The sequence below is a fragment of the Odocoileus virginianus genome, chromosome 28, assembly GCF_023699985.2.
Source record: "Odocoileus virginianus isolate 20LAN1187 ecotype Illinois chromosome 28, Ovbor_1.2, whole genome shotgun sequence".
In the NCBI taxonomy this organism is placed as follows: domain Eukaryota; kingdom Metazoa; phylum Chordata; class Mammalia; order Artiodactyla; family Cervidae; genus Odocoileus; species Odocoileus virginianus.
This window is the reverse complement of record NC_069701.1, coordinates 44600461-44627260: the sequence shown is the minus strand read 5'-3', so window position 1 is coordinate 44627260 and position 26800 is coordinate 44600461. Positions and strand designations below refer to the sequence as shown.

General features: G+C 53.7%; 3 protein-coding genes and 1 long non-coding RNA gene across 4 annotated transcripts in view; 1 reads left to right on the top strand and 3 right to left on the bottom strand.

Moving 5' to 3' along the window:
- The first annotated feature begins 1060 nt into the window (after positions 1-1060).
- On the top strand, positions 1061-2152 carry LOC110149622 (interferon-induced transmembrane protein 3-like). Its single transcript, XM_020912134.2, has 2 exons — positions 1061-1409; positions 1868-2152. Exons 1-2 carry the CDS (start codon positions 1161-1163, stop codon positions 2057-2059), a joined length of 441 nt encoding a protein of 146 aa, XP_020767793.2. The 5' UTR covers positions 1061-1160; the 3' UTR covers positions 2060-2152.
- Positions 2153-4750: 2598 nt separating this feature from the next.
- LOC110149612 (interferon-induced transmembrane protein 1-like) lies at positions 4751-9718 on the bottom strand. The gene is given in 5 exon segments (XM_020912124.2): positions 4751-5089; positions 5676-5877; positions 5879-6029; positions 6729-6947; positions 9629-9718. Coding segments are annotated over 4 exon segments (585 nt in total). The 5' UTR covers positions 6772-6947; positions 9629-9718; the 3' UTR covers positions 4751-4900.
- Positions 8803-12660, bottom strand: LOC110149613 (interferon-induced transmembrane protein 2-like). Its single transcript, XM_020912125.2, has 2 exons — positions 9629-12660; positions 8803-9168 (listed from the first exon to the last, which is right to left on the bottom strand). Exons 1-2 carry the CDS (start codon positions 9812-9814, stop codon positions 8995-8997), a joined length of 360 nt encoding a protein of 119 aa, XP_020767784.1. The 5' UTR covers positions 9815-12660; the 3' UTR covers positions 8803-8994.
- Positions 12661-12720: 60 nt separating this feature from the next.
- Positions 12721-26800, bottom strand: part of LOC110149626 (uncharacterized) — a 44896-nt gene continuing 30816 nt past the window's right edge. The window contains exons 2-3 of the long non-coding RNA XR_002317515.2: positions 19386-22664; positions 12721-15727 (exon numbers count right to left, since the gene is read on the bottom strand). This is a non-coding gene — a long non-coding RNA (uncharacterized lncRNA). The remainder of the gene's footprint in view (positions 15728-19385; positions 22665-26800) is intronic.

Sequence of the window (26800 nt, the reverse complement as noted above, 5' to 3'; positions counted from 1 at the left end):
GGCTCCCAGGGGCTGCCAGATACCCGGCAGGCATCCTGCTTCCACACAGCCCGCCCAGGTCCCGCTCCTCCAGCCCGTAGGGGACCACGGGAAGCTCCTTCGGGGCAGGCCACACGAGCTGCTGGGTGCTGCCCTGCACCCGGGAAGGACTCAAACCCTGCCTGGAGTGGGGACTCAGGACTGGGGAGCCAGTGCCCCTCAGAGGGGAGGCCTGTGCTGCTGGGGGGCTGGCAGTGGGGGCGGGGCTCCTCTGGGCCTGGGGGTGAGGCTGAGTGGGGCCTGGCAGGGGCCCCAAGTGGGGATAAGGGTGCTGCAGCAGGCTTGGGCCTGAGATCCCCAGGCTGGGGAAGGGTCCCCATACCACATCCCTAATTAGGGAAGGGGGCGTGGCTAACACAGGGCCTCAGACTTGGGTGTTAAGGGAAGTAGAATTCATAAGCCCAAATAAGCCTCTTTGGTACACTGATTATTTTAACTGGTTATTTTTAATTCTGAGGCTGAGTAGAAGTCAGCCTATGAGAGACATTTAATGTACAAGGCAACCTCCCTGTAAGGGTGCCCCTACTGTACTGGGGCCAGCGGGGAGAACACATTTCCTGGAAACGTTCATGGATGGAGGCAGCAAGGACTGACTTCTGCAGTAAGCCACCCTTATTTCTGTGCTTTTCGGGGTAACCTCCCCAAGGAGACCTCTCCTGCCCGATGCAACCTCTCATTTTGACCTCAAATGGCATTTAGGCGCTGGCTTCAGCATTTCGAGAAGTTGCTCAACTTTATTGGGTCCCTCCCATAGACAGGAGGTATACTTGTTGGTAAATTGTTATTTTTCTCCTGTTAAACTGTCTTTTTATTATGACAGAGGGGAGTTCCAGCCGAGAACCTGGAAGGGTAGAAGGAAACCTCCAGCCCCTTCCAGCCTCTGGGGAAGGAGCCTCCCTCCCACTGACCCCGATGTAACCTGACACTCAGTGGTTCATCCCACCTCCTAAGGCCAGCCCATTTCCACTTACGAAATGAAACCAGCCCAGGAAAAGGAAACTTAGGAGAAATTGAAACTCCTGGGTAAAGGAGGGCCACCCTAGTGTGTGCTGGCATCAGGACCAGAGTTGCTCATCAGGACCGCAGTTGCTTATCTGGGCCACAGTTGCTCCGTCCCCACCATGAACCGCACATCCCAGAATTTCTTCACTGGGGCCCACGGGGCGGTGCCCCCAGCCTACGAGGTGCTGAAGGAGGAGCACGAGGTGGCCGTGCTGGGGGCGCCCCAGAGCCAGGCGCCCGTGACGACCACGGTGATCAACATCCGCAGCGAGACCGTCGTGCCCGACCACATCGTGTGGTCCCTGTTCAACACCATCTTCATGAACTGCTGCTGCCTGGGCTTCGTGGCATTCGCCTACTCTGTAAAGGTGGGGGGGCACCTGGGGGCGTCTCCAAGGAAGTGTCTGGGAGCCTGGAGAGGGCCCTGCCTGCCCAGACGGCATGTGGGCTGGGGAGCCCCCGTGTGTGTTGTTCTCTGTGTGTGTGTGTGTGTAAACATGTGCAGGTCATGATGAGGCTGCAGGGGGTGCGTGGGGATGACCAGGGTCAGCCTTTTGTCCCCTGGTGGGTGAGTGGCCGGTAAAGGGGCCTGAGAGGAAGGACGGGTGAGCCCTGGGCCTCCTGGAGAGGCCGACTCTCTGTGGGAAAGCAGCTGAAGACCCCAGGAGGGTAGGAGGGCTCACCAGCTGCTGTCGTGCTCAGACTCCAGGGGACGTGCAGGCGTGGGTCCCCGCTGGGAAGAACGGGCACTGGGGGAACCAGCAGGGGAGGGCCTGAGTCACAGGCCCGGCGGTCACCTGGACCCTCACCACCTCTCCCCCTGCAGTCTAGGGACCGGAAGATGGTCGGCGACATCACTGGGGCCCAGAGCTACGCCTCCACCGCCAAGTGCCTGAACATCTGCGCCCTGGTCCTGGGCCTCCTTCTGATTATCATCCTCATCATCATTGTGTCCACCGGCTCCCTGATGATTCTTCAAGCACTCTCGGAGCTCATACAGAACCATGGAGGCCACTAGTCCCTGCCCACAGTCCGAGGCAGTCACCCCTTTTTCCTGCAGCTTATACAGGCATCTGTCCACCATGAAATAAAAGGAAGCATTTGTATGTGAGGGCACTGTGTTTTGACCTGGGGAGGGGGCAATTGAGAGTCCCGGCCTGGACGTGAGCCCGAGCCCTCCTCCTCCCACCCCGCACTGTCCCACGTGCTATGTGGCTCTAGGCGGGGTCCGGCCTCTCTGGGGCCTTGGGCTGGGTCTGCAGTAACTGGTCAGGGGGTTGGGGTGTGGGTTCCTCAAGGGAAGGGCCACGCTGGGCACAGAACACCCTCAGCTCTGTCGACAAAACCGACAGAAAATACAAACAAGACCCTCAGAAGCCAGCAAAAAAAAAAAGATACGTTTGGCGCATTAGGATTTGCAATCGGAGAAATGCAGATTCGGGTGGCAAGTCAACTGTGCTCCAGGAAAGTCCAGATGGCGGGGTCACAACACAGCGAGGATGGTCCAGAGCAGTCTCGGGAGGTCCCACAAAGGGGGCGGCGCCAGCAGGCCAGGGTCCCGGCCGGCAGCTGGCTGGTGGCTAAACAGTTTCCAGGGAGCGAAGAGCAGGAGTTCGGGGGGGTCCGAGGGCGGTCAGGCCAGGACGCTGGTCAGTTCCGGCTCTCCCGGCTCCCAGCTCCCTCTCACACCCTGTGGCACGTCCCTCTCGTCACTGTCCTTTGCGGGGCCCCGCAGGCTCCTCCTGCCCGCAAGGCGACAGGAGCACAGCGTCCACCACTGCAGAGAGAGCCCCGTGCTGCTCAGGTGGAGGAGTGGCCCCTGCCCTGCCCTGCCCTCGACCTCAGCCCCATCCCTGCTTCTGCCACGGCCTCCAGACGCGGGGGGCGCTCGAGGGGCAGGGCAGACCCGCCCACCGCCAGCTGGGCTGGGGCGTGTAGAGGGGCAGCAGAGCCACCCCCTCGTCCCCTGACTCCACATGCCGGTCCTCTGCCCCCAAATCTGTCCCTACCCCAGCCCCTTGACGTGGAGAGGCTGCGGGGAGGCTGGGATCCCAGGGTGGGCCAGGAGGGAGCCCCTCTCCCTGTGGGTCTGACACCCGTGAGCAGGAAGCCCTGGAGGAGGGACGGCTGGCAGGCATGCCCCCGGGGTCGGGAAGGACTGCCTCTGAGGTGGGGAGGAGCCAGCAGCCCGCAACGCCCTGGAGTCGGCAGGGACGCTGCCCAGCGGCGCAGACCCTGCTGGGTGGGCTGCGGGGGCAGAATCTTCCCACACCAGCAGCGACAGGAAGGGAGCCAGGGGCGAGGCCGGGGCACCCCTGCCCACCCCCACCCGGGACTCATCTGCCCTGCTCTGTCCTCCCCCAGCTGGGACCAAACCTGGCGTCTTAACGAGCCCTATCTTCTGAATTCCTCCGAGGCCCAGTCCAGGCAAAGCAGAGGCAGAGCCTTCTCCCCACGGGCTACTTGGAAAAGGGACCAGTGGCGCCTCCTGGCCGCGCTGCCGGCCCCCCCATCACCCTGGCCCAGGGCTCCAACCTTCCTGCTCTGTCCTGCCGCTCCCCCAACTCTTCCAGCCCCGTCCACGCACTGCTGACAGAGGACACGTGACCGTCCACTGGGAACCAGGCCGGGCTGTGGCTCCAAGGACCACAGCTGCTCACGGCCCAGCAGTCAGCACCCAGGACCGTCGAGGGAAGGTCCCTCAGTTTCCCCTGCCTGATGCCTCAGGCCTCCTGTGAATTCTCAGAAGGTCCAGAACACGGGGCTTTGCGGCCTGCACCAAGGGGTCTCCCGCCTAGCAGGACCCTCACCCCAAATCGGTGAAGCTCAGGCGGGTTACACTCAGTGCCACCACCCCTCATGACTGCTGCCCACCTGACAGAGGATGTGGGGACCCCCTAGTCGGCCTGCCGGGGTTGGGGGTTCAGAGGTTGGGGTCAGGGTCGCACATCTGTGCCCCCATCCCTGCCCAGGTGACAGTTCTTCCTGGACTCAGAGGCGGTCTGCCAGCCTCTCCTCCTGCAGGACTCAGCACCCCTGAGGTTGAGCCCCTGTGCTCACGTGCGGGACCCAAGAGAGAGTGGGCAACCTCATCTGAGTCACCGTCCTCCAGGGAGGATCCAGACCAGCCCGGCTCCCAGGTAGGGCCCAGTGGGGGTCGGGCGTCCATCCCCTCCGGCTGCCAGGAGGAGGGGAGCACACCGTGAAGAGCTGCTGACTTCAGCAAGAGCTGGACAGGACTGGCCCTGCGCTCCCTGAGTGAGCCCAGAAGAGCCTGGGTCCCCAGAGGGCGTGTGGAGCGGGGTCACTCCCCAGCAGCAGCCTGTGGCTGCCTGGACTCCTTCAGCCTCTCTGGGGTGACACCCAGGACACCCCGTGCAGGGCGCAGTGGCTCCGCAGGTGGGGTGCGGCCCCCCCACCCGCTCCCCTGGGGAGCGGTGTCCGGGTGTTTCTCCCCGCACTGGGCTAGGAGGGGCCCCATCTCCCTGTCTGCATCCCAGGCTCACAACAGTGTCTGCGAGACCCTTCCACCCAGCAGGGCCCGCCGGGTTTGAGGGCAGGAAGGGGTCTTTCCTCTGGGGGTTCCTGTTGACCGGGGTGGGGTCACCAGCTCTGCTCTGGCCCTCTCCGTCAGCCTGCAGCTGACTGCTCTGGGCTCCCCAGAGGCCGCCGGGGTCACAGCTCCCTCCGCAGGAGACATCACAGCAACTTCACAGACAAGGGCACTTTATTGATTCAGTGGTTGACAATCTGGGTCTATAAACTGCTGCATTTGCGTTGGAGGAGGGTTGGGCCCATGCCTCAGGTGCAAAACCATCCAAGGAAGGTCGAGGCCCTGGACTGCCTCCACGGACAGCGGCTAGTAGCCTCTATTTTTCATCATCTCTAAACTCATCTGGTAGGCTGCCAGGTAGGCAAAAACGAGAAGAACGACTGATCCAATGGTCAGAAAGATGCCCAGGACCAGGGCCCAGATGTTCAGGCACTTGGCGGTGGAGGCGTAGCTCTGGGCCCCAGTGATGTCGCCGACCATCTTCCGGTCCCTAGACTGGAGGAGGAGAGGTGGTGAGGGTGCAGGTGAGCGCTGGGCTTGTGACTCAGGCCCTCCCCTGCTGGTCCCAGTCACCCCGATGGGTCCTCACACTCCCGTTCCCTGGAGTCTGAGCAGGACAGTGGCCGGTGAGATCCTCCCCTCTTGGCACCTTTGTCTGCGTCCTCACACAGAGTCAGCCTCTCCAGGAGCCCCAGGGCTCACCCTCCCTTCCTCTCAGGCCCCTTCACCGGCCACTCACCCACCAGGGGTCAGTGTCCTTTCAGCACCTCTCTCGTTTCTGGACCAGACTCGAGTGCTGAAGCTGAGTATGAAGGATGTGCCGGCTGGGTAGCAGGCCGTCTTGGGGAGCGAGAGACACAGACTCCCACCTCCACCCCATGAGCACCCAGGCAGCCTCACCATGAGCCTCACTGGGAATGATCCCCCAAGCCACACTCACACACACACACAACACACACACACCAAGAACACACACGCAGACCCTCACACACGGGGGCACCCCAGCGCGCGCGCCATCTGGGCAGGGCCCCCTCCAGGCTCCCAGACACTTCCTTGGAGACGCCCCCAGGCGCCCACCCACCTTCACAGAGTAGGCGAATGCCACGAAGCCCAGGCAGCACCAGTTCATGAAGATGGTGTTGAACAGGGACCACACGATGTGGTCTGGCACGGCGGTCTCCCTGGGGATGCTGATCACCGTGGTCGTCACGGGCGCCTGGCCCTGGGGCGCCCCCAGCACGGCCACCTCGTGCTCCTCCTTGATCATCTCTGGCTTAGAGGGAACCTAGTGCTGATGCAGATGAGCAGGATTGAGATGTGTGTTTCCTGAGGCAGAGCTGGCGCAGATGTGGTCTGGATACAGGCAGGAGCACCAGGGGCCGGGGCCGGGCCTGCTCAGTAGTTTCGTTTCCTGAATGTTTTGCTGGGGCCAGTCCTGGGAGGTGGGAGGGACCACTGAGGATCAAATTACACCAAGGCCAGAGGAAGTGAGCTGGTGGAGGGGGCTTCACGCCAGGCCCCAGCCAACTGACTTCCCATATTGCGCTGTGTTTAGGCTCTGGGACTCTTCCCCAGCCTGCGGGTCTCAGGCCCAAGCCTGCTGCAGCACCCTTATCCCCACTTGGGGCCCCTGCCAGACCCCACTCAGCCTCACCCCCAGACCCAGAGGAGCCCCGCCCCCACTGCCAGCCCCCCATCCGCACAGGCCTCCCCTCTGAGGGGCACTGGCCCCCCAGGCCTGAGTCCCTGCTCCAGGCAGGGTTTGAGTCCTTCCCAGGTGCAGGGCAGCACCCAGCAGCCCGTGTGGCCTGCCCCGAAGGAGCCTCCCCCGGTCCTCCACAGGCTGGAGGAGTGGGACCGGGCGGGCTGTGCAGAGGCAGGATGCCTTCCGGGCGTCTGGCAGCCCCTGGGAGCCCTGGGCCTGCGTGTCTGTGCAGCCCGGCCTTCCTGCCTCCCCCGCCCACCTCATTTCTCATGGGACCTGGGATGGCTCCAGGGGAGCGGGTGTGCCGGCAGGACGGCTCTGGGCATGGGGCTGTGCCCCCCGCTCAGGGACAGGGCGGGTCGGCTCTGTGGCCAGGCCTCTGCTCTCTTCAGACCACAGGGCCACGTGCTCTCCTGTCTCTGTCCTCACCTGTGCGTGAGGCTGTGGGCGGTGATGGCCAGGCCTGGACCATCCTGTTAGGAGCAAGGCCATCCCACTAGTTGGGTCCCGTTGGGTCAAGGCTCCCAGGCCAGCCTCCGGGTGCCCCGGGCCAGGCTGACAGTTTGCCATAGCAGCTGCACCTGGACTCCCAGGGTTGGTCCACTGCGTCTAGAGTCTCCTCCAGGTCCATCTGGGTTCTTGGGCAGACTGCAGAGCAAAATGGAAGTGTCATGGGGGTGGCACCCCTGCACCCCCAGGCCCTGAGATGGTCAACGTCCGCTCCTCTCCCAGGATGGGATGTTGGTTTGGGTCTCCTCCCTGCAGGGGTGGGCGCTGGGAAGCCGCTCCAGAGTCCCCCTGCAGCCCCCCCGTGTCCGAGGCTCTTACCCAGGAGCCACTGAGCACACAAGAGGACTGGGAGCACCACCTGCTCCCGCTCCTGTCCTCCCAGGGCTGGGTGCCCACAGGGGCCAGCCCCACTCCGAGAGTGACTAGGGCCCAGATCCCCTGATTCCTTGGCCCACATGCCCCTTGGGAAAGGGCACCTGGTGATGTTCAGCTTTGAGATAGTGACCTGGGCCACAAGCCCACTTCCTGAGATGCTGGGAATCCCAAGTCCTGGACTCTGTTACCCAGGACCCACCTATTCCCCACCCTCCCCCCACCACAGCACAGCCTGGGGGATGTGCCCGCAAGCTCCCCTGCCCAGGGCCCGGCGCTCAGTCAACCATGGGATCAGGTCTGAAGACCAGTTCACAACAGAGGCCAGGGGTCATGAGGTGGTGAGATTTTGCCCCCAGTCCTCGTCTGCTATCCTGCCTCCAGGGCTGGTGGGTGCCGGCTATCTGTCCTCTATTGTGCCCTGAAGGACACATCTGTGAATGTCTCCAGAACTCTCTGCTGTGGGTCCTGGGGAGGTCACAGCTCTGCCACCCCATCACTGGTCTGCTCACTGGCCCACACTCCCAGCACAGTCCTGGGGCAGTGCAGGCGGCTGCCCCAGCCTCCGCCCTGGCTCAGGCATTTGGTGGGTTTTCCAGGTTACGCACTCTGTCCTGGGGGTCAGGGTAGAAGGCAGGACACAGTGCAGATGCCCAGTCACCCAAGGGGCTCCAGGAAATGTGGGAACGTGCAGCCCAGTGGGAGGGGCCGTGGCAGAGTGGGATGAAGAGTTCCATGTGACTGGGAGCCTGTACTTCCTGAGCTCTGACAACCTGCCCTCTGCAGCGCATAGCCCAGGGTCAGGCCATGCATGAGTCCCCCTCCATGATGGGGGTCCGGACTGGCCTCCAGCCGCTTCCTGCCTCCAGAGTCCTTCCCAGACCCAGAGAAGCACATGGTCCAGCCCCGCCTCCAGGACACACCCTCCCTGGAGCTGCCCCCTTCTGCTCACCCCCCTGGGGCCCCCACGACCTGCCCAGGGACCTCTACCCCCAGCCACTTCTGAGGGGTGGGGGATGTAAGGTGAAGTGAGAGTGATGATCGGGGATCACAGCGGGGATGGACATCAATGGCGGGGGGGCTTCCACCACCACAGCACAGCTCGTTGTGAGCGTGTCTGCCCTGGGCTGCCCAGTGCCCGCACCTCCAGGGCCCTGAGAGGATGGGGAGGGGCTGCCTCCCTTGTCAGGGGCTGACCTTTCCAGGGTTTAGCCAGGGCCAGAGTGTGTGGTGCCGAGGTGGCTGCTCCTCGCTCTAGCTGCCCTCAGGCCACTGCTCCCCCAGCACCCTCCGGAGGAGCTGGGACAGGGCCTGGTGGCTGGAGAAGGCAGCAGCAGGCTGGACCTTCCTGGCAGCTGGGAGGGAGACGGGGCCCACAGACACAAAAAGCAGTCCCTCCCTGGAGAGCCTGGGCTGCTGCAGTCACCCCAGCCCAGCGCTCCCTGCCAACCAACTATCTGATCCTGAGGGTCAAGGGTGCTCCAGACACAGAGTGCCCTTGGGTCAGGGTCAGGCCCTGGGAGAGGAGGGACCCCTGTCCTGGGACCCTGCTCCAGCTGTTCCTCCCGTCTGGAAGCCAGAAACCAGCGAAACCAGGGCGGCGCAGCGGGGTGGGGCAGGCTGGGGAGTGTCAGTGCACTTTATTGAGTTCACTGGCCTGCAGCTGGGTCTCTGTAAACTGCGCAGGAAGGGGCAGTGGGGGGTGGGGGGGCTCAGGGGGCAGGGCCACCGTGCTGTGGAGCCTGCTGTGGACCGTTCAGGACTTGGTGTTGGCCATGAGCAGCTACCGCCAGCCTCTTTGCTGTGTTAAATCCTAAAATGTAGAAAAATGTAGCCTGAAACTCGGCCCTGATCTAGTGGCAAAAACAATGATAAATATGATGATCAGAAGGAGGCCCAGGACCAAGGAGCAGATGTTCAGGCACTTGGCGGTGGAGGCATAGCTCTGGGCCCCAGTGATGTCGCCGACCATCTTCCGGTCCCTAGACTGGAGGGGGAGACGTGGTGAGGGTCCAGGTGACCGCCAGGCCTGTGACTCAGGCCCTCTCCTGCTGACCCCCCAGTGCCCGTTCACCCCAGCAGTGAGTCTCCCCTGCCCGTTCCCCGGAGTCTGAACAGGCCAGCGCCCATGGGTCCCCCTCCCCTCCCGGGGCTTCCATCTGCGTCCCTGCAGAATGGCAGCCTCTCCAGGAGCCCCAGGGCTCACCCTCCCTTCCTCTCAGGCCCCTTCACTGGCCCCTTATCCCCCCAGGGGATAAAAGGTTGACATTGTTCACTCCCATGAACCTCCTGCAGCCTCATCATGACCTGCACATTGGTATGCGTACACACACAACACACACACAGGACAATACATACAGGAGCTCCCCAACCCACATGCCGTCTGGGCAGGGCCCTCTCCAGGCCCACACACACTTTCTTGGAGATGCCCCCAGGTGCCCACCCACCTTCACGGAGTAGGCGAATGCCACGAAGCCCAGGCAGCAGATGTTCATGAACAGCGTGTTGAACAGGGACCAGACGATGTGGTCACGTCTGGGGCTCTCCGTCTGGATGTCAATCACTGCATTCTTCACCGGAGCTGAGCCTGGAGGTTCCCCCATCACAGCCGCCTCCTGCTCCCCTGAGAACATGTCTTAGGGTGGAGGCTGCAGGTGTGGACACCAGTGAGGAGGACGAAGAGCTGGAGTCACGAGGCTGAGCTCTGACCAGTTTTGGAGTGAACCGGATGCTGGAGGGTGGTCCTTCATGGGGCCCAAACTTCACCTCACGTCAGTTCTGCTTTCTCAGAAGCTTCAATTTCCTGTTATTTTGTAAATGCATGAATTGGCTAGGCACTGGGAAGGTGGACAAATCACGGAAAGTTACACACAGGCAGGGTGGGATGGTCACCATCCAAGAGCTGGCTTTCTGCCCCAGGCACACAAGTCAGGACCTATTTAGGATGTGGTCCAAAGATTTTCCCCAGCCAGGGGGTCTCAGGCCCAAGCCTGCTGCAGCGCCCACTGTCCCCACTTGGGGCCCCTGCCAGGCCCCACTCAGCCTCACCCCCAGACCCAGAGGAGCCCCACCTTCACCGCCAGCCCACAGCCGCACAGGCCTCCCCTCTGAGGAGCGCTGGCTCCCCAGTCCTGAGTCCCCGCTCCAGGCGGGGTTTGGGTCCTTCCTGGTTACAAGTCAGCACACAGCAGCCCGTGTGGCCTGACCCAAAGGAGCCTCCCGCGGTTCCCCAAGGGTTGGATTCAGTTCCGTCCAGTTCAGTCGCTCAGTCGAGTCTGACTCTTTGTGACCCCATGGACTGCAGCACGCCAGGCCTCCCTGTCCATCACCAACTCCTGGAGCTTACTCAAACTCAGGTCCATCGAGTCGGTGATGCCATCCAACCATCTCATCTTCTGTTGTCCCCTTCTCCTCCTGCCCTCAATCTTTCCCAATATCAGAGTCTTTTCAAATGAGTCAGTTCTTCCCATCAGGTGGCCAAAGTATTGGAGCTTCAGCTTCAGCATCAGTCCTTCCAATGAATATTCAGGACTGATTTCCTTTAGGATAGACTGGTTGGATCTCCTAGTAGTCCAAGGGACTCTCAAGAGTCCTCTCCAACTCTATACTTCAAAAGCATTAGTTCTTCAGTGTTCAGCTTTCTTTATAGTCCAACTCTCACATCCATACATGACTACTGGAAAAACCATAGCTTTGACCAGACGGACCTTTGCTGGTAAAGTAATGTTTCTGCTTTTTAATATGCTGTCTAGGTTGATCATAACTTTTCTTCCAAGGAGCAAGCATCTTTTAGTTTCATGGCTGCAGTCACCATCTGCAGTGATTTTGGAGCCAAAAAAAATAAAGTCTGTCACTGTTTCCATTGTTTCCCCATCTATTTGTCATGAAGTGATGGGACCAGATATTATGATCTTAGTTTTCTGAGCGTTGAGCTTTAAGCCAACTTTCTTCACTCTCCTCTTCCACTTTATTCAAGAGGCTCTTTAGCTCTTCTTCGCTTTCTGCCATAAGGGTGATATCATCTGCATATCTGAGCTTATTGCTATTTCTCCTGGCAATCTTGATTCCAATTTGTGCTTCACCCAGCCCGCCATTTTGCATGATGTACTCTGCATATAAGTTAAATAAGCAGGGTGACAATATGCAGCCTTGACATACTCCTTTCCCAATTTGGAACCAGTCCATTGTTCCATGTCCAGTTTTAACTGTTGCTTCTTGACCTGCATACAGATTTCTCAGGAGGCAGGTCAGGTGGTCTGGTATTCCCATCTCTTGAAGAATTTTCCACAGGTTTATTGTGATCCACCCAGTCAAAGGCTTTGGCGTAGTCAATAAAGCAGAAGTAGATGCTTTTCTGGAAATCTCTTGTTTTTTCTATGATCCAAAGGATGTTGGCAATTTGACCTCTGGTTCCTCTGCCTTTTCTAAATCCAGCTTGAACATCTGAAGTTCTTGGTTTTTGTACTGTTGCAGCCTGGCTTGGAGAATTTTGAGCATTACTTTGGTAGTGTGTGAGATGAGTGCAATTGTGCAGTAGTTTGAACATTCTTTGACATTGCCTTTCTTTGGGACTGAAATGAAAACTGACCTTTTCCAGTCCTGTGGCCACTGCTGAGTGTTCCAAATTTGCTGGCATACTGAGTGCAGCACTTTCACAGCATCATCTTTGAGGATTTGAAATAGCTCAACTGGAATTCCATCACCTCCACTAGCTTTGTCCGTAATGATGCCTCCTAAGGCCCACTTGACTTCACATTCCAGGATGTTTGGCTCAAGGTGAGTGATCACACCATCCTGGTTATCAGATTAACACAGTATAAAACCAGATTTCTGAACATGTCTAAGGTGTATAAAGATAGCTCCTCCTCTTGTGAAACCCAGCCTCTGAAATTTCATGAATTAGTATTCTAAGGAAAAGCAAGTCTCTACAAGGCCTCTTACTGGCCAAAACAGAGCAGCCAAGAAATAGAGCTTTTCCTCACAGAGAAGTCAGAAGCACGTAACATCAGCCTTGGCCACCAGCACTCTGACACACTGTCCTTTAGGAACTACCCTCTCCTGGAGGTATGAGGTCCAGCCCCTCAGGCTGCTACAGGCAAGAAGTACCTTTTCTTTCTTTCTTTTTAATAGTTATTTATTCATTTCCCTGCATGGGGTCTTACTTGGGGCAGGCCCACTCAGTAGTTACCTGGAGTGGGTTTAGCTGCCCCTGAGGCATGTGGGGTCCTAAATCCCCAAGCAAGGCTTAAACCTGCCTCCCCTGCATATGAAGGCGGACTCTTCACCACTGGACCACCAGGGATGTCCCCAAGACCTTTTCACGTCGCAGTTGCCACACGGCCAGAGCGGCCCTGAAGCCAGGGCTCAGGGCCCAGCTGCCCGGGGACTGCAGGGACGCGGCAGCCGGAGTGAGTTCCAGTTTTGGGGAGGCTCTGTTTGCCTCCCACGCTCATGGCAGTGCACAGGCCTGGAGCTGCTAGAGGCGCCTCCTGTCTCCTCTGTAAGCCCTCTGCCCACGTGCCACCCCCCGCCCCCACCCTTCCAAGTCCCACAGCACCCGGGACACAGGTGTAGGTGTGGGTCACTCACGAACACCACAAGGACTGCCCATATCCCTGCGGCCCCTCACCCCAGCCCCAGGGCTCCTGGGTCCCTGGGTGAGAGGGACCTACCACCCACGGCCGCCCACACACATCTAGTGGTGGCAGGAACAGAGCTTTCTTGGCTGGCACTGGAATCAGGGTCATTGTCGCCTCGACGCAGTCCAGCTTACCCTGACCTACGCGGGGAAGCCCAGTACCTGTGGCCTCGGGCCAGGAGAGAACAACAAAACCGTGTTCCCAGCGGCTGGAAGGATCAACCCAGTGAAGTCGTGTGCTCTGAATGTTGTGCCTCAGCCTGACTGAGACGCAGGGCCCAGAGCTTTGGTCAGAGGTTATCCTGGGGGTCTGGGGGTGTTTCTGGATGAGCTTTGCTTTGAAAGGTGGGCTGAGTGAAGCAGACCCCTCCCCAGTGTAGGGGGCCTGTGCGGCCCCTCAGAGGGCTTAGTAGAAGGTAGAGCAGAGAGGCCCGCCTTCCATGGGCCTGGCTGCCTCCCCAGCCCCTCCAGAGCAGACCTTTTATCTGGAGAGCCCTGCCTGATACAAGCAGCAAGGGGATGGGGCACCCGGCTGCTGGCGATGTTAGGAAAGCGGGCCTGGAACCTAGAGCCTTGTACCCCTGGGACCAGGTGTTGGGCAGAAATACCCACCACATGCTGTTTGCTGCTCTGCCTGTTCTGGCCTCTGAACTCAGAGAGAAGGGCTGGTGGCGAGATCGGATGAAAAGAAACAGAGAAAGTCCAGGGAGGCTGGAGTGTGAAGAGTGCCAGCGCCTCAACCCCAGCAGTAAAACATAAAATGACAAAGACTCTCCAGTTGTTCTCCAGCTGGGGGCCGCTTGCCCGCCGCAGCCTGGCACATCAGATGCCTGCATTGTGGGGCGGCAGGGGAGGCGGGCGTGAAGGACCGAGGCTGAAACAGTGAAGAAAGGCAGAAACGAGCACTGTGGGGAAAGGAGCGCCAGGCGTGAGTGACACCTAAACCTGAATGAACTTCAAGTTTTCAAAGTTGACCGCATATATGAGAGTTCTCCTGTCCCCCTAAAAGCACCAGCCTGGACCCGAAGACTCTGTGCTGGCTTGAGACCTACAATAATCCTGGGGCCCCTGACTCTCTGTGGGGAGAAGGGGCTGGGAAAGCCTTGGGGTCTCCGAGGGCCGTGAGAACAGCAAGTGGGGTGCGCCCTCCAGTCTTGCCAAGGAATGAGCGCGCTCAGGGCCAGCTCCTCAGCATGGCTGCCAGGACTGCAGGACCATGCCCCCTCTGCTCCCCGGTCTGTGCTGCGAGTGTGGGCCCAGGGGCCCCTTGTTTTAGCCCAGAGCCCTCCCACTTGACGCGAGGCCTCTCCAGGCCTCCTTTGCATCACTCTCAGTCTTCATGGGGCTGGAGGAGGCTTCGAGATAGTCCCCCAGGGGACACAGGAAGGAGGATCCCGAGGTCTTCTTGGCCAGGTGTGAACGTGGGGCTCCATCCTGCCAGGTCCAACTGCAGCCAGGCTGGGAGTCCCTGGTGCCCTTCCTCTGCGTCCAGCCTGGAGGCCACCTTCCCTGGTCCCTACCTGACTGAGGGAGGTGAAACCCCGGGCCCTTACTGGGGATGCAGTCAGATCAGGACACAGGGACTTGGGGCTGGCCGTGCCACAGCCTAACCCATGCACCCTTCCTAGTGGTCAGCTGGGGCCCCAGCTCATCTCATGGCCTTGCCTTCATGTTTTCCCAGGCATTCTCCTGGTAGAATTTTGATGACCTTAGGAAAACAGTTGCTAACGAATCCCCTGCTCCCAGCGTTTCCGTCTGTTGGCACCTGCGTGCTACCTGCATTGTTAGGTGCATGTACTTTCAGCCTTTCCTTGCTGTGAAATTTCACAAATACCCCCAAATGTGAGAAACATGAGAGCTCTGCCTCGCAATTGCTAAAATGCAAACGCCTGCAAAACTACTGGTTCACAGGTCACCCACTGCCACCGCCCTATGAGGAGCCCCATGCTGGCCCTGCCAAGCTCACCACTCTCTGGGCCTTTATGCTGTGCACATGCTTGCCCTTGATGCGACCTTTAACCCCTAAGTGGAGGTTAAACTGAGCCTAATTCAGCGCAGGTTGAACCTGAACACTAATTTGCCTATTTTGAATTCATGGGGCAGAGGAGCCTGGAAGGTTACCATTCTAGGATTCACCAGAGTCGGACATGACTTAGTGACTAGAAACAGCAAAATAGCAAAACATAGTGAAAGGATGCTGTGCTCTCTGGTGTCTTTCCTCCTTCTCAGCACCACACTCTGAGCCTGGCCCTGGCTGGCGTGTCCTCGGTGTAACTGTTCCACAGCCTGTCTATCTCCTGTCCGAGGGCAGAGCCACTTGCCGTTGGTGGCCGCAAGGGACAATGCTGCTGCTGAGAGTCTGCCTGAAACCAAGGGTAGCTGCTCTGGGGGTTGTGTAACGCTGTCTCTTTCTGGTTTCAATTATCTATTGCCACAACAAAGTTGTGTAATGACCAGCCACAAAACCTCAGTGGTATATACCAATAAGTGTTTGCTTTTGCCCAAGAGTCCAGGGGCTCCCACTGACCTGGACCAGCCTCGGTTGGCCTTGGCCGGGCCCATCATCATCTGCTGCCAGCTGCGTGTTGAGGGGACAGTGCCATTCCATCTGTGGGCATGCTCATCCTCCAGCATGTCAGGTGGGGCTTGCTCTTCGGGCCACAGCAGAGTCCCCACGGAGACAGAGGTGCGTGAGGGGCTCTGCAGTGCAGTCTGGGGACTGGCTGCGTGGCTCCCCCCATGCACATTAAACAGACACCTGTAGAAAGAGGTCTGCAAAAGCGGCCACAGTGGCTCCTCATCCAGGACCCTTGTGGGGGGGATGGCGTGGGCTGGAGACTCGGGGCCACTTCTGCAATCCACCCACTAGAGAAGGCTGGCAACTTTCCTCATGCTTCACGGCCACTGGCTGGAGACAGAGATACAGCCAGTGTTTGTATGTGAACTTTGCATCCAGCATCCTCACCAGACTCTCTTACTAATTCCAAAATATCTCTAGTTAGGCTAATGTTTGTTATTTTATGATTTATCCAAAAGTGTGGATACTCCACCCCACTTTCCTGTTATTTGAGTGGGGGTTGCTTACAATGATCACATCACTCTGAGACACTGAGGTGCCTCCCTGCCTGACGACGGGACGAAGGGCCTACCTCCCTCCTGATTATGCGATCGTTCCGTGCTCTTTAATTTCTCATTTTCTAACACATAACAATGTGATCGTTGTTGCCATTACGGTCAGTTGACAGACCACATACAGGTCTTGTGGCTTCTCACCCCTTCACACCCAGTCCATCGAAATCCTTTCCCTTTGGTGTGAAGACCTCCCTTTGGTGGGGGCTTGCTGGTGGCCAAAGCCCCTCAATTTTTGTTTTCCAAAAAAAGAAATCTTACCTCATTCTTGAAGAATACTTTCACACAGTAAAGAATTTTAGGTCTGAGCTGAACACACAGGCCACTAGCTTCTGCTTCTGCACTTTCTGTGATGTCAGCTACCCTGGAGCTGTTACTCCTTATCAGGAGATCTGGATCGTTACCAGAGTGTCTATGACTTTGTTTACACCTTTTGTTTGCTACAGATTTACATGTTGTGCAGAGGTGTGGACGTGTCTGTGTTTGTTCCGGCAGAGACTTCTCCGGCACTTACACCTGCGGGCTGGTCTTCCAGCAGTTTGAGGACATTCTCACCTCGTGTACACTCAAACACTGACTTCCTCCACTCTCCACTTCCTCTCCTTCTGGACCTCCAATTAAACACAGATTAAAAGTTTTCACTGTCCCCTGTCTCTCGTTGCTGTCTGCGGCTTCATCCACTGTCTGCACGGTTCTTTTCAACCGTCTTCTCAAAGGGAAGGTCCTGGGCAGCAGCGTCAGCCTCACCTGGAAGCAGGGTTTCCATGAGATCTGAGACTCATGCAGGTTCGCTCCACGTGTGCTGCAGGCGTTATAAACCCCCCAGTGATTCTTATTTCCGTTACAGTATCTTCCAGTTCTATGATTTCTAATTAGTATCTTTTCAGTTCTGTAAAGTGACTTTTAAGGGCTTACTATTCCTGCTAAAATATTTTGTTTACCTCCAAGAGCTTAGTAAGCATGGCTGGTTCACTATCTGGAAATTCCAGTATTCAGAGTTTCTGTGATGTTTTTCCTGCTGATCCTCAACCAAGTTTTCCTGCCTCTATGGGTCCACAGTTGGTCTCAGGCCTGAGAGGGCACCTCACCTCAGAGAGGATCCTGATGATTTTGGCAAGGAATCACCTCAATCCAGTTTCAGGGCCTTCCCTGGCCGTCTAGTGGTGAGGACTTTGCTTTCCAATGCAGAGGGTGTGGGCTCCATCCCTGCATGGGGAATTAAGATTCCCCCATGCCTCAGGGCCAGAAAACAGAAGCAACATTGTAACAAATTCAATAAAGACTTTGAAAATGGTCCACATCAAAAGAAATAAAAATTAAAAAATAAATGCAATTTCAGAGACAGAGATTTCTCCATATTTCTGGGTCTTTTATTAATTATATGCCCTGTTGGGTCTCTGTTTTTAATTCATGTGATAGTGCTTCTGTCGGGACTCATTTCTGTCTTATTTCTCAAGTTTGCTATTTGCTCTACTCTCCTGTTTCTTTCTCCATTTTTGTTGATTTTCATTTGTTGGATCTTCTTTTTAAATTTATGACTTTCATGAAAAGTTATATTCACTCACTCACCAATGAACACTAAGCACCTACTCTGCCCACAGCCGTCGGGGTGGAGGGCACCCATGTGCTGCGGTGTCTGCAGCCTCCGTCTGCTCCCAGCACCGAGCGTCGAGGTCCCCAATGCCTTCACTGTTCGGTGTCCCTTCTCGTGCCCTGTGACCCTGGCATTGCCCAGAATTTTATGTGGGGCTTGTACGGCTGCCCTCTTGCCCTTTGTTCCTGCCTTTTTGTTGGTGGTGGTTTGTTCATAAAACAGGAAAAGGTTTTGCAAAGATGTTTGGCCCCTCACTTCCTTTATGGCTTGTGGATTTTCCTGGGTGTGTTTTTCCTCTTTTGCAGTTCCTGCTTCAAGAATGTTATCAACGTAGGTGTTTGAGAGGGGCACATTCTGAGGCTTTCTGGAAATATCTTTGTTATATTTTTACATTTGAATGACAATTTGGCTGAATATTTAATTTTATTTTTTTTTACTTGTAATTCTTTAAAATATCACCCCATATCTTCTTATATGGTTTGTTCAGAAATCTGGGATCAGTATGATTCTTGTTCCCATGTATGTGGTCTGTTCCTTCTCTGTGGAACCTTCTTTTTGGACACTTTTCTCTGATCCTCTTAAATGTCACGGCAGCACACCTAAGTGTGGGTTATTTCTTATCTTGCCTCTTTGTGATCCTCAGTCTGAAGCCCTTCATCTTTCTTCTTCCTCAAGCATTCCTTCCTCTCATTTCCTTTCTCCTTCTATCCCAGGACACGAGGCGCTTCTTTCCCAACAGCGCAGCTCCTTCTTCATCCCCGCCTCCTGCATGTCCCGTCACCTCTCAGGACCACTCTAGACTGACACCGCACACACCCACCTGCCTTTCAGGGGTCCATCCCTGTCTTCGGTTCTGCTCATCAGAAGAGTGGTAAGAGCCAGCCCTTCCAGAGACTCAGTCCACACCAAACACTGCTCTGAATGCTTCACGTATCTACATAGACTTAACCTCTCAACAACCTGATCAGATAAGTGCAGCTATTTTCCTCATTTTAGAAAAGAAGCAATGGAGGCATTAGCTAACCTCTCTAGCATCACATGGCTGGACAGTAGTAGAGCAGGCCTAGGTGCCCAGGCATGCTGCCTCTAGGCTCCAGCCTGCTTATCCTAGCACCGGTTACGCGTTTCACCAAGCCCAGGGTTGACTTTCCCCAGTTTTGTGTCTTGAAGCGATTTCAGACACGCGGGCAGTGCCGAGAGCCGCTGAAACTCTGCAGCCGGGTCCTCCGGCACCACCATCAAGCTGGGAGACTAACACGGGCACGATGCTATGGACCAAGCTGAAGACCGTGTTCAAACGTCACCAGTATTTTCACCAATGTCCTTTTTCTGTTCCAGGACCCAGTGTTGCGTTTAGTTATTCCTCCCAGCCTCCTCCAGCCTATAACAAGCTTCAGTGCTTCCTTGCCCTTCATGATCATAATACATCTGAAGAGTATCCATCAGTTATTTTGCAGAATGTTCCTGTTTGGTTTGTGTAGTGTTTCTCATCTTTGGAGTGACTCAAGTTAAGGAAAGGTTTCTGATCACATCCTCATTTACACTTACTCCTACCCTCCACAGGAGGGAATCCTGAGTCATGAAGGCCTCCTGGTGGGTCCTTCCTAAACTCAATGTGGATCCAGGGGAGTTGACCAAGGAGGGTCTTTGTGGAAAGCTAAGGGCACTAACTCGACAACCTACTAGGCACTGCCTTGGCTGTGTCCCAGCATCTAGGCTTCTAGCGGCCCAAGAAGGGTGATAACCACCCCAGGCAGAAGTGAGCCTAGGCCCCTCCCATCAGGGCACGTTGTTAATGGATTTGTTCACGGATTTGTTCACAGGGCCTGCTGGCTGTGCTTACCTGTTTTTTAAGCCAGGGGTCAATCAGATTTTAAGCACACGTGGTAAGAAATCTTCTAGTCTGAAATAAGGAGTCGTTCTCAACACCTGGCCAACGTGAGTGCTGCTGGAGAGATTTCTCGGCTGCGGTGGCAGCTCTGACCTAGAGAACCACGGGAAGCCGAGGGTGCAAACACACCAAGGTTCAGGTGTTTGTGCAAAAGCCCAAGTGCAGTCACGACTGGACACAGGCTGAAACAAGACACAAGAGGCAACAAAGAACAAACCCGACTGCACATCAGAGTTAGTGCCTTAGCTCTAAGCTTTGTGGTGCTGGCTCTGCACCCCAGCTCCTCAAAGCTGAAAGAATGTTGCCTTGGGAATTCCCCGGTGGTCCAGTGTTTAGGACTCCGTGCCCTCATTGTTCAGTCCCTGGTTGGGGACCTGAGATCCCACAAGTCGTGTGACCTGGCAGCCAAATATTTAAAAATTAAAAAATAAACGAACGTTGCCTATAGCCTGAAATATACATAACAGCCCTTTCTCAAGGCTCTGCCGCCCAGGCTAGACCTTTAAAGGCACAACAATGTTTCATTCAAAGAGAGGAGAAGAGGCTACAGAACAGAGAATAACACTTGTCTCGCTGGAGGTTTACAGAGACATTGGGACCAGAACTATACAGGCAGCTCCAAGAACAAAGAGTTATCACATCCCCTCCAAGGTCTGGAAGAAGGCTGCAACAACCCCTCCCCTTTTAGTATAAAAGAAACCTGAATTCTAACTCAGGGAAGATGATTCTTTGGAACATGAGCCTGACATCTTCTTCATCTGTGCAAACAAAGCTACTATGTGTTGTCCCAACACCTGGTTTCTTGATGTATTGGCCTGTCATGTGGTGAACATACAAGCTTGGACTCAGTAACAGTAAGAGCTGAACTCAGTAAGAGATTTCCAAGGGGTCTTTTGTAGTTTACAGTGACATTTGGAATAGAAAAGAAACTGGCCTCAGGGAGGACCAGGGGTCTCCAGTATCATGGACAAATCATTCTCTTGGGTGACACATTCAGTAGGATGAAAGGCCAAAGCCCAGGAGATACTGATGAGGACAATATCTGTAACTGTAACCTCATCCAAGCTCACAGGACTGGCTAGTGGGTTGAGAGAAAGGTGTTAGGGAAGAATAGTGACTTTGTTCAGAAGCATGCAAACCGAGAAGATGGCAGACTAATATCCTAAGAACCATCTTAATGCAGACTGCTCTCATAACAGGAAAGTGGGAAGCCTGCAAAGATGAGGTCAGGAAGAGGAAGAGGCCACAGTCCATGGTCTTTTTTGTTGGTCAGTTGACTCCAGTTGACATTAATCTCATCTGGTCATGATGCTCCTTCAGATCAAATAAACAGATGTTTATTTTTCTTGCTCACATTTCCTTATCACCATGTGGGTTTCTTTGAAAGGGGGCTGCCATGTACACTGCAAGCTGTGGGCAGAATTCCTTCAGCGACTAACGTGTGTACACAAGGCTGAGCAGAGGCTTACGACTCAGAGGTTAAAGCAGCAGCAGCAGAGATGGATGCCAAGATCCTCGAACAAAGAGGCAGGTGGGTCTTCATTCCCTAAGAACAAAGAATTCTGGCAAATTGTTGTGTGCACCCCTTGAGGAGTAGCTAGGACTCTGTTTATCCTGAACTGTTGTCATTACTTTCCTCCTCTAACTGATTTTCCTCTGTTTCTGCACTCCCTCATTTCCCTAATTAGTAACTAACTACCTTTCCTGCTCTTTGGAACACTGGAGGGCCTGGGAGGCCAAAGCCTTTTTCTACAAGCAAGAAGCAAGAGGACGCAGGGGATATTTGCACTCAGAAGGGCCCCACAGGACCCTACTTCACTTCAGTCCTCCCTTTTCTTTGATACCCCCTTGATCCTGAGGGGAATGGGGTGGTGGGAGACAGGAAAAGGAGTAAATTTTTGGATAGAGAGGTTCATCATAAACTCCGCAGAGAAATTCAGTTTAAGGGGGACTCAGTTTCAATGCCAGAGTAAAGGAAAGAGTAAGAAAGGGTTTTGCACTTTAGAGTCTGAAGCCTTGGTCCAGTGTCATGGGTAGCAGACACCACTTCTCCTTGTCTGTTTGATCTGGAGGTCCCCAGTGTCTGCACAGGACCAGATGTCAAGTGGGACTTTTTTAGCTATGAGATGTGTACCCAAGACTCCATAACTAATTTCGCAGCTGTGTTGGTGGTCAGTAAGGTCCCTTCCCATGACATCAAAAGCGGTCTTCCTCTGGTGAAGTTTCCAGAAGACGCAGTCATGGAGCTCTAGATTGACCAGCAGGATCCTTTGAATTGGAACTAGGAAAGCTCTTCAGCCTGTTGATGACAAGCCTGAGCATAAGGACTGGAGACTTACAGTAGCCGGTCGCACTGGCACAGGGCAAGGGATCAGCAGAAGGTCGGACCCTGAACATCAGTCTGCTGCCTCTGCTGATGACTCTGCTGTGGAGTGAGTTTATGATTCCCAAATGGGGTCCTTTGAATGGTCAGCAAGACCTTAGGCCTGGGGAGTCCAGTAGTTTGGGCAAAGTTAGACATTTTAAGCTTGACAGTGCCTGTAGTTCTCTTGACTTTGCCTGATGACTGAGGGTGAGAGAGACGGTGACGGTGACGCTGCAGACTGGGCCTCTGTACACTGGTGCTGAATTGAATCTCAGAGACAGAGTTTTGGATGAAGTAGAAAAGAACAGTTTATTGCTTTACCAAGCAAAGGGGGACACGGCAGGGCTGTGCCCTCAAAACCCTGTGTCCTGACCCCGAGGCGTTTGGTGAGGAGTTTCGCAGCAGTGGATCAAGTGTGCGTCTGTGCGGAGAGCTAGGGTGTGTGCAGGGCCTGCCTCCTTTAACCTGGCCTCTGGTGGTCCCCTGATGAGCGTCTCTGGTTCTCAGGGTTACCAAACCGATCCTCTCTGGAAAGAAGGAAGCTTGTCGGGCTAACATCTTCATTTGTTGGGGGTTTGAGTTCTGTAAGGAGCCCAAAGACATTGTTACATCTACCCCTTGAGGCAAAACCAGAAAGCTGAGGAAAAGCCCAGGCTGCACTATTGGTTTTTTGGCTGCTCCTCCTTTGTCTCTGCACCCTGCCTCCCTTCCCTGATTCACACCTGTTTGAGCCTACCCTTTGGAAGGGAAGGTCAAGAAAAGGGGGACACAGAAAGCTTTTCATGCCCTGGAGCCTCGAAGGGTCCCACGTGGTTTCACACCGCCTCCTGCTTTCTGACACTCTTCAGTCTTGAGGAGAGCAGACGCTGGAATAGAAAGGAAATAATTGTTTCAGACAGAGGCATTCATCATAAACTTGGCAGAGGAACTTAGTTTCAGGGGTACTGGTTTTTAATACCCACTTCTGTTTTATCTTTCCCCAGATTGTTCAAGGAACAGAGCGGTGACTGCTCTGACTACTTTCTGCTGAAATGAGGTGTAGTCCTGCCTCACTCTTCAGGTGAATTAATACCAAATTAGAAATACTTGAGTTACAAGTCCTGGATCTGAGTATTGTATGATTAAAATCTCAATCTCTTGGTCTGCCATTTTGATGCAACAAACCCAGTTAGAAGTAGGAGGGGTGATAGCTGGAAATTTAATAGACAAATAGATCCAACTTCCTGAGGAACTGGGAAGAATAAGCCTACAAACTAGTGTAGAACTTGGAAGACTTGTTGTAGCAGTTGTCTAATTTTACCTAAGATTTTAACTTATGGTGTAGCATTAACACATACATATCAGGGGCTATTAGCAGCTACACATCAGTTCAGTTCAGTTGCTCAGTCTTGTTCGACTCTTTGCGACCCCATGGACTGCAGTACGCAAGGTTTCCCTATCCATCACAAATTCCCAGGGCTTGCTCAAACTCATGTCCATCGAGTTGGTGATGCCATCCAACCATCTCATCCTCTGCCATCACCTTCATCTCCTGCCTTCAATCTTTTCCAGCATCAGGGTCTTTTCCATGAGTCAGTTCTTCACATCCGGTGGCCAAAGTATTGGAATTTTAGGTTCAGCATTAGTCCTTCCAATGAATATTCAGGATTTCCTTTAGGACTATCTGGTTTGATCTCCTTGCTGTCCAAGGGACTCTCAAGAGTCTTCTCCAACACCACAGTTCAAAAGCATCAGTTCTTCAGTATTCAGCTTTCTTTATGGTCCAACTCTCACATCTATACATGACTCCTGGAAAAACCATAGCATTGACTAGATAGACCTTTGTGGACAAAGTAATGCCTCTGCTTTATAATATGCTGTCTAGGTTGATCATAACTTTTCTTCCAAGGAGCAAGCGTCTTTTAATTTCATGTCTACAGTCACTATCTGCAGTGATTTTGGAGCCCAAGAAAATAGTCTCTCACTGTTTCCAATGTTTCCACATCTATTTGCCATTAAGTGAGGGGACTAGATGCCATGACCTTCGTTTTCTGAATGTTGAGTTTTAAGCCAACTTTTTCACTCTCCTCTTTCACTTTATTCAAGAGGCTCTTTATTTCTTCTTCACTTTCTGCCATAAGGATGGTATCATCTGCATATCTGAGGTTATTGATATTTCTCCTGGCAATCTTGTTTCCAGCTTGTGCTTCATCCAGCCTGGCATTTTGCATGATGTACTCTGCATATAAGTTAAATAAGCAGGGTGACAATATACAGCCTTGACGTACTTCTTTCCCAATTTGGAACCAGTTCGTTGCTCCACGTCAGTTCTAACTGTTGCTTCTTGACCTGCATATAGATTTCTCAGTAGGTGGGTAAGGTGGTCTGGTATTCCCATCTCTTGAAGAATTTTCCACAGTTTATTGTGATCCACACAGTCAAAGGCTTTGGCGTAGTCAATAGAGCAGAAGTAGATTTTTTTTCTGGAACTCTCTTGCTTTTTCGATGATCCAGTGGATGTTGGCAATTTGGTCTCTGGTTCCTCTGCCCTTTCTAAATCCAGCTGGAACATCTGAAGTTCTCGGTTCATGTAGTGTTGAAGTCTGGCTTGGAGAATTTTGAGCATTACTTTGCTAGCGTGTGATATAAGTGCAATTGTGCAGTAGTTTGCACATTCTTTGGGATTGCCTTTCTTTGGGATTGGAGTGAAAACTGACCTTTTTCCAGTCCTGTGGCTACTGCTGAGTTTTCCAAATTTGCTGGCATATTGAGTGCAGCACTTTCACAGCATCATCTTTGAGGATTTGAAATAGCTCAACTGGAATTCCATCACCTCCACTAGCTTGGTTCATAGTGATGCTTCCTGAGGCCCACTTGACTTTGCATTCCAGGATGTCTGGCTCTAGGTGAGTGATCACACCATCATGATTATCTGGGTCGTGAAGATCTTTTATGTATAGTTCTGTGTATTCTTGCTACCTCTTCTTATCTTCTGCTTCTGTTAGGTCCATACTGTTTCTGTCCTTTATTGTGCCTGTCTTTGCATGAAATGTTCCCTTGGTATCTCTAATTTTCTTGAAGAGATCTCTAATCTTTCCCATTTTATTGTTTTCCTCTATTTCTTTGCATTGATCACCAAGGAAGGCTTTTTAATCTCTCCTGGCTATTCTTTGGAACTCTGCATTCAGATGGCTATATCTTTCCTTTTATCCCTTGCCTTTCATTTCTCTTCTTTTCTCAGCTATTTGTAAGGCCTCCTCAGACAACCATTTTGCCTTTTTGCAATTCTTTTTCTTGGGAATGGTCTTAATCACTGCCTCCTGTACAATGTTACGAACCTCCTCCATCCATAGTTCTTCTGGCACTCTATCAGATCTAACCCCTTGAATCTATTTGTCACTTCCACTGTATAATCATAAGGGATTTGATTTAGGTCATACCTGAATGGTCTAGTGGTTTTCCTTACTTTCTTCAATTTAAGTCTGAATTTTGCAATAAGGAATTCATGATCTGAGCCACAGTCAGTTATCCGGTTTAGTGTGTGTTTTTGAGTACTTCCTTGTGTTCTGACACCACAAGAGCCCCCAGGCCCATCTTGGGGGCTCCTTGTCCCAGCCCTGGAATGGGCCATTTCTCCAGGGAGCCTGGTTCCTTTACTAGAGAACAAATGGTCTTGGAACCAAGATCTGGGCACCACATGCTCCTTGCCTCTGGGACTCTTAGCAGAGACGGGAAATACACATGTGTGTAGTAACAGATCCCACTTCCTCTGTTCTGTATCTTTCTGGGTGTAGATTACAGACCACAAGTGTGCAGACCCACGGACCCCTTCCCAACGCTGCCTTCTCTTACCTTTTCCTAATCTCTTTCTTCAACAGCGAGGTCGCTAAGTTCTTCAGTCAATGCAGTAGCTCAGTCATGTCTGACTCTCTGTGACCCCATGGGCAGCAGCACACCAGGCTTCCCCGTCCATCACCAACTCCTGGAGCTTGCTCAGACTCAGGTCCATTGAGTCGGTGATGCCATTCAACCATCTCATCTTCTGTCGTCCCCTTCTCCTCCTGCCTGCAATCTTTCCCATCATCAGGGTCTTTTCCAGTGAGTCAGTTCTTCCCATCAGGTGGCCAAAGTATTGGAGCTTCAGCTTCAGCATCAGTCCTTCCAATGAATATTCAGGACTGATTTCCTTTAGGATTGACTGGTTTGATCTCTTTGCTGTCCAAGAGACTCTCAAGAGTCTTCTTCAACACCACAGTTCAGAAGCATCAATTCTTCAGCGCTCAACTTTCTTTATGGCCCAACTTTCACATCCATACATGACTACTGGAGAAACCATGGCTTTGACTAGATGGACCTTTGTCAACAAAGTAATGTCTCTTTTTAGTATGCTGTCTAAGTTGGTCATAGGTTTCCTTCCAAGGAGCAAGTCTTTTAATTTCATGGCTGCAGTCACCATCTGCAGTGATTTTGGAGCCCAAGAAAATAAAGTCTGTCACCGTTTCCATTTTTTCCCCACCTATTTGCCATGAAATGATAGAATTAATTACCACAGTCTTAGTTTTTTGAATGTTGAGTTTTAAGCCAGCTTTTTCACTCTCCTCCTTCACTTTTATCAAGATGCTCTTTAGTTCTTCTTCCCTTTCTGCCATAAAGGTGGTGTCATCTGCATATCTGAGGTTATTGATATTTCTCCCAGCAATCTTGATTCTAGCTTGTGCTTCATCCAGCCTGGCATTTCACATGATGTACTCTGCATTTAAGTTAAATAATGCAGGGTGACAGTATGCAGCCTTGATGTACTCCTTTCCTGATTTGGAAACAGTTCATTGTTCCATGTCTGGTTCTAACTGTTGCTTCTTGACCTGCATACAGATTTCTCAGGAGGCAGGTGAGGTGGTATTGAAGAATTTTCCACAGTTTGTTGTGAGCCACACAGTCAAAAGTTTTAGTGTAGTCAGTGAAGCAGAGTTAGATATTCTTCTGGAATTCTCTTACTTTTTCTATGATCCAACAGATGTTGGCA